The 6,000-nt window shown below is 11.6% G+C and overlaps 1 protein-coding gene across 1 annotated transcript, besides 26 other annotated features; it reads left to right on the top strand. All coding sequences in view use genetic code 6, as the record gives it.

Annotated features, from left to right (window-relative positions):
• Window positions 1-191: 191 nt before the first annotated feature.
• Window positions 192-219: a microsatellite.
• Window positions 220-235: 16 nt separating this feature from the next.
• On the top strand, window positions 236-2,530 carry IMG5_079040 (hypothetical protein; the record flags this gene model as incomplete). The annotated part of the gene is made up of 6 exons (XM_004036472.1): window positions 236-709; window positions 887-1,409; window positions 1,561-1,620; window positions 1,673-1,738; window positions 2,030-2,199; window positions 2,240-2,530. Coding segments are annotated over 6 exons (1,584 nt in total), but the record flags the coding sequence as incomplete, so codon positions are not given.
• Window positions 590-617: a microsatellite.
• Window positions 716-798: a microsatellite.
• Window positions 716-803: a microsatellite.
• Window positions 1,426-1,501: a microsatellite.
• Window positions 1,433-1,501: a microsatellite.
• Window positions 1,632-1,667: a microsatellite.
• Window positions 1,781-1,838: a microsatellite.
• Window positions 1,826-1,915: a microsatellite.
• Window positions 1,847-1,952: a microsatellite.
• Window positions 1,885-1,968: a microsatellite.
• Window positions 2,332-2,373: a microsatellite.
• Window positions 2,336-2,371: a microsatellite.
• A 96-nt stretch (window positions 2,531-2,626) lies between the features above and the next one.
• Window positions 2,627-2,663: a microsatellite.
• Window positions 2,648-2,721: a microsatellite.
• Window positions 2,650-2,722: a microsatellite.
• Window positions 2,723-2,867: 145 nt separating this feature from the next.
• Window positions 2,868-2,928: a microsatellite.
• Window positions 2,886-2,926: a microsatellite.
• Window positions 2,929-3,163: 235 nt separating the features above from the next.
• Window positions 3,164-3,222: a microsatellite.
• A 1,094-nt stretch (window positions 3,223-4,316) lies between these two features.
• Window positions 4,317-4,381: a microsatellite.
• A 148-nt stretch (window positions 4,382-4,529) lies between these two features.
• Window positions 4,530-4,565: a microsatellite.
• Window positions 4,533-4,563: a microsatellite.
• Window positions 4,538-4,577: a microsatellite.
• Window positions 4,559-4,611: a microsatellite.
• A 1,067-nt stretch (window positions 4,612-5,678) lies between these two features.
• Window positions 5,679-5,712: a microsatellite.
• Window positions 5,713-5,983: 271 nt separating this feature from the next.
• Window positions 5,984-6,000: part of a microsatellite that runs on past the window's edge.

The following is a 6,000-nucleotide window of genomic DNA, read 5'->3' as shown; positions in this document are numbered from 1 at the left end:
ATATAAAGACTTTTAATTATTTAAAAAACTACTTTAATATTATAATAATAAATAAACTAATTAATTGAATATTCCGAAACATAATATATAGAAGAAATTGAAGAAATAAATAAGAAATATGCATTTTTATATAAATACAAAATAGAAATAAAAAATAAAAATTAAATTAATTTTGAAGTAAAAAAAAAAAATTTTTTTTTTTTTTTTTTTTTTTTTTTTAGTTAAAAAAAAAAAGATTTCAAATAGTACAATTTTATATATTAAAAATTCAATTTTAAATGAAATTTTTGTGGTTTTGGAAAGCTTTATTAATGATTTTTTACATTCTAATATTACAATATATATAAATAACCTCAAAATTATACATTCTAAGCTACTGAGTGCTATTTTAATATTCCCATATGCTGCTATTTTTGATAAAGAAGATATTTTTAGCAATTTCAACGACCAAAAATTTGATGAATTGAAAAGAAAAGTAAAAATTATATAATTAGCAGACCCAATTTAACTACAGAAATCGTTCAAAAACATTGTAAGGACTATATTAGTTGCAAATGCAGCAATTTCAAAAGGAAATGAGCAAAATTCAACTTTATTAAAATTACTTTATTAAAATTTCGGATGTATTTATTATTTTTTTGAGTAATCAAAAGCTAAATAAAGAGCTTAGTTATTTTATTGTGAGCCTAGACCCTCTGTCACAATAAAAGTAAAAATATATATATATATATATATATATATATATATATATTTATATATATAATATTTATAATTTTAAATATATATATTAATATATATTAATAATAAATAATGTTTTATATTTATTTATAAAATAATTTATTTTTTAAATTTTTAATATATTATATTTATTTATATATTTATTAAGGTATTAAATATGATGGATGAAGGCATTTATAAACATGCTATGAGTTTAATTTTTCCTTATATAAAATGCAATATGAAAATATATATTGAATAAGTCGAAAATAAAATAAGTTTATAAAATTTATAAAAAGAAATTTTATTAAATACTTAAAATAAGATAAATAAAATTTAATAAAAAACAATGCATTTTATCAGAAATAATATAGAAAAATATATATAAGAACTATTTATAAAAAACAATGAAAAAATAAAAATACGTATACTTTGTAGCGAAATTATTTAGAAATATCCATTTTAAAATAAATAATTTTTTAAAAAAATTATTATACATATACATGGAGGTGGTTTTATTGCTATGAGTTCAAGATGCCATTAAACTTATACAAGATAATGGGCAAATAAACTTAACATACCAATTTTTAGTATTGATTATAAAAAAGCTCCAAAATATCCATATCCAGAAGCTCTAAATGATTGTTGGTAAGCTTATAATTGGATACTAAATTATGTTTAAAAATGTTTTAGTATAAAATAAAAAAAATAAAAAATATATAAATACATAAATATATATAAAATATATATATATATATATATATATATATATATTTATATATATTTTGTTAAATATATTTACATTTATTATTTTGTATATACAAATTTATATATTTAAAAAAGATATTAAGCCTATAAATATAGTTTTAGTTGGTGACTCTGCTGGAGGAAATTTAATTACTTGTATAATTATTAATATTAATTATATTTTTAAATATTTATTATTTTTTGATAGCTCTTACTTTAAGATGTATTAAAAGTGGTGTAAGATATCCTGATGGACTTTTATTATGTTATCCTGGTATATATATATTTATTTTTAAAAAATATATATATATAAATATATTTTTAATTTTATATCAATTTAATTTTAAGTATTATACATTTTTATTTTAAATATTTTTATTAAATATTTTATATAAGTATATTAAATAATATATAAATTTTTATAAATATATATATATATTTTATATAAATAAATAAATAAATAAATATATATATTTTTATATATATATTATCATTATATATATAGTCTTTTATTATTATACATTTCATTTTTTTTTTTTATATATACATTTATATTTATTATCAGCTTTAAATTTAAATATGAAAACATTTACACCTTCTATTTTATGGGCTTTAGATGATTAAATTATACCACATACATTTCTATAAATATGTTTGGATTCTTATATTCCTGAACATTTAAATGTAAATCTATAAAAAGATCCTTTTGCATCTCCAATAAATGCAAGTTATGAAGTATTTTATTATTTATTTGTTTTTAAAGAAAAAAATATAGTTATTAAAATAATTTCCACCAGTAAGAATTATGGTTGGTAGTAAAGATCCTTTACATGATGACTGTTGGAGATTTTTAAAAAGACTCATGTTTTTATTTTATATATATATTATTTTTATATATTTATTATTTATTTTTAGCGATATAAAAAAAGATGCTAAACTGTATGTATATTCGGAAATGCCACATGGATTTTTAAATTATGATTCACCAAATGGTATGAAAGAAGCCAAATAATGTGTATAGGATGCTTATTTAATTTTAGAAGAATTAATAAATTATAGTAATTGAATAGAAATAAATATTAATTATGTATAGTTTTTGTTATTTATTTAAAATTAGAATTAATTTTTTATACTATAAAATAAATTTTTACAATTAAAATAGAAAATCTAATATTATAAAAAAATATATATATATATAAGATATATATATATATAAATATTTATTTATAAAAATTTATTTATAAATATATTTATATAATTTTTTTTTACTATTTTATTTATTTCAGTAAAATTAATTTTTATATATTTATTTTTCTCCATTTTTTTTTTATTTTTTATATTTAAATAAATTATTAATCAATTTATTTTTTAAATAAATATTTTATAGCTTTATTATATTAAATTATATATTAATAAATTTTTATATAGATATATATATGTATATATATATATTTATATATATTTTTTTTGTAAATAATCTTTTATTATAATTTTTTTATAAACTCTATTTAAAAAATAAAAAATGCTCTTTAAAATCTATAATGTAATTTTTTATTTTATTTAGTTAAATATAAATAAAAAAAATAATATATATAAACGAGCCAAACAAAAAAATTTAAAAATTATTTATTATCACTTAAAAAATTTTTGTTTTATATTTTTAAAAAATATCTAAATAAAATAATAATAATTTAAAGAAATATATATATAATATATATATTATATAATAAATATATATATATATATATATAAATATATTTTAATTAAATTAAAATTTATTTATTAAAAAAAAAATATTTTACATATTAAAAACGTTTAATATTTTTGCTAAAATTTTAATTTATCTAAATTAAATAAAAATACGAAATAATAATCTTTTAATATTTTTATAAAAAATAAATGTCTTATTTCTAATTTAATATTTATTTCGAGATTTTATATTAATCGAAATATAAAAATGTTTCCATATATAATGTCTTTTTATTAAATATTTATATATATATTAAATTATAAAAAAAAAAAACTATTATAATTATAACAAATAACATTATTCATATTCTTAAACTATATAGAAAAAATAAATTAATTTTTAATAAAAAAATATAATAGTAGTTCTGTAATTTTAAGTAATAAATGCTCATTTTTGTATTTATTTTCTTCTTTTATGTATAGTACTTTAATATACTTTTCTAACAGTATCATTTTTTCATTTATTTCTATATTATTTTTTATTTATATTGATTATTATGAATTTTGTATTGATAAATTTTATGTAGTAAGACCAGAAATTTTGTCTTATGTACTATTTAAACTTTTAGAATGTATTAATTTATAAGAAAGGTATGAGTTTTTTTTCCTTTTATTATTACTTTATAATATAGGAGACTATATTGATGATATATTGAATTATTCTTATTTAAAAATAGTACAGCAACCCATTTATTTTATATATTATTTATAAATTTTTTTATTAAAAATAAATTATATATATAAGATGATATATATATTAAAATAAAATAATAACGTTTACAAAGAAAAAATTAATTATATTTTTATAAAAATTAATAAATTAAATAATTGAAATTATAAATTAAAACAGATTTATCACAGAATAAAATAAAAGATCTAATTATAATAATATTGATATAAGATTATTAATTTAATGTATTTTTTTAATAATTTAAATATAAGATAGATTAAATTATATAATATTTATTATTTCAAAAAAATAGATTATAAGAAAATATTATTATATATGTTTATTTATGGATATTATTAAAAAATTATTTTAAAAAATATACCATAAAATTAATAATAATAATAAAAAATATCTAATTAAAAATAAAAAGTAATATTTTTATAAATAGATATATATAATATTTATTTATTTTTTTGAAATAAATATAAAATATTTATTATTAACAAAATATAAAATTAAATTATATTTCAATAAATAATATGAAAATTATTAATTTTTTATTTATATAAAAATTTTTATAAAAAGAAATATATAAAGAATATAATATTCAAATTATTATATATTTTATCTTTTAAATATACGACATTAAAAAAAATATATATATAAAAAATATATATATATATATTACATATATTTTAATATATATATGATTTATATTTGTATATATAATTTTAATTATAATAATAATTACAATTTAAATATAGATTTTTTTTTTCAAATATTTAGGAATTACTCAATATTATCATATAATATTAAAAATTTGCAAAAATATATATATTTTTAAAATAATTTGTAAATTAAAAGTACAATTTCATTTTAAATAAATTATTTATTTAATCTGAGTTTTTTTTAAATATATTGTTATTTATTACCTAATTTTTTTTATAAACTTTTTTTATTTTGATATAATAACTTTTTTTTTTAATAAAAATGTTTCTTATATTAAATAAATATATATTTTTTTATTTTTAATGATTTTTTTCCTTACAAAATATTTTTTTATATAAAAAAATGTATTATTTTTTATAATTGAGACTTTATATTTTTAAAATTTAGTATAAAAAATATTAATTCAGAGTTGAATATATTTTAAAAATAAAATTTACTAATATTTTTTTATTGATAAAAGCTATAATTACTAATATAATTTTTTTTTTTTTTTAAATATTAAAAATATAAGTATTATAAATAAATATATATATATATTTTATATTTTATTATGATTATATATATTTTAATATGAAATAAAAATTATTGGAATATTATTGAAAAAATAAAATAAAAATTGATATAAAAAAATTATAAATAATAAGGTTTTATTATAATAATTATTTATTAATAATATAATACTATATTTTTTTTAAAAAAAAGTATATCTATATACATTTTAAAACTTATATTTCGTTTTTTTCGTAAAATAAAATAAAATATTAAACAAATGCAATTATTTTAAATTTATTAATTTCAATTTCAACATATTCAAAGATTATAATATTTATATTTTTTGATTTTAAAATTATCAAGCTTTTATAGATAATAAACATTAATTTATAAAAAATATCAATTAAAATAATTTACTTTTTAATTTAAAAGTTTTTATTACATACAATTTTAATATTAATAAAATTATTTATAAAATTTAAAACAATAAAAAAAATATTAATTAAAATAAATTAGATATTTTTATTTTTATCATTTTATTAATAATATTTTGATTTGAAAATAAATTAATTTATAAAAGAAAAAAAAATTAAAAGATATAAAAAATTTTAAATAAATAAAAGATCTTTTTTTTAAAAAAAAAATCATTATTTTACATTTAAAAATCAAAAATATTTATTTTTTTTCTTTTTTTTCTCAATTTATTTTAATAATTAATTTTCAGTCTCATTTTATTATCGAAATTCAAAAATTTATTTTTAAAATTAATATAACCATAATCAATACTTATATAGATATTTTAAATTAAGTTATAATCTAAAAACATATTAAATGAAACCTTTAAATAAAATATAAAGTTATTAAATAAAAAATAAAAAGATATATATAAATATATA

Source organism: Ichthyophthirius multifiliis (genome assembly GCF_000220395.1).
Source record: "Ichthyophthirius multifiliis unplaced genomic scaffold scaff_1120509250511, whole genome shotgun sequence".
Lineage (NCBI taxonomy): Eukaryota > Ciliophora > Oligohymenophorea > Hymenostomatida > Ichthyophthirius > Ichthyophthirius multifiliis.
The sequence above is the reverse complement of the archived record's forward strand: the minus strand, read 5'-3'. Positions and strand labels throughout refer to the sequence as shown.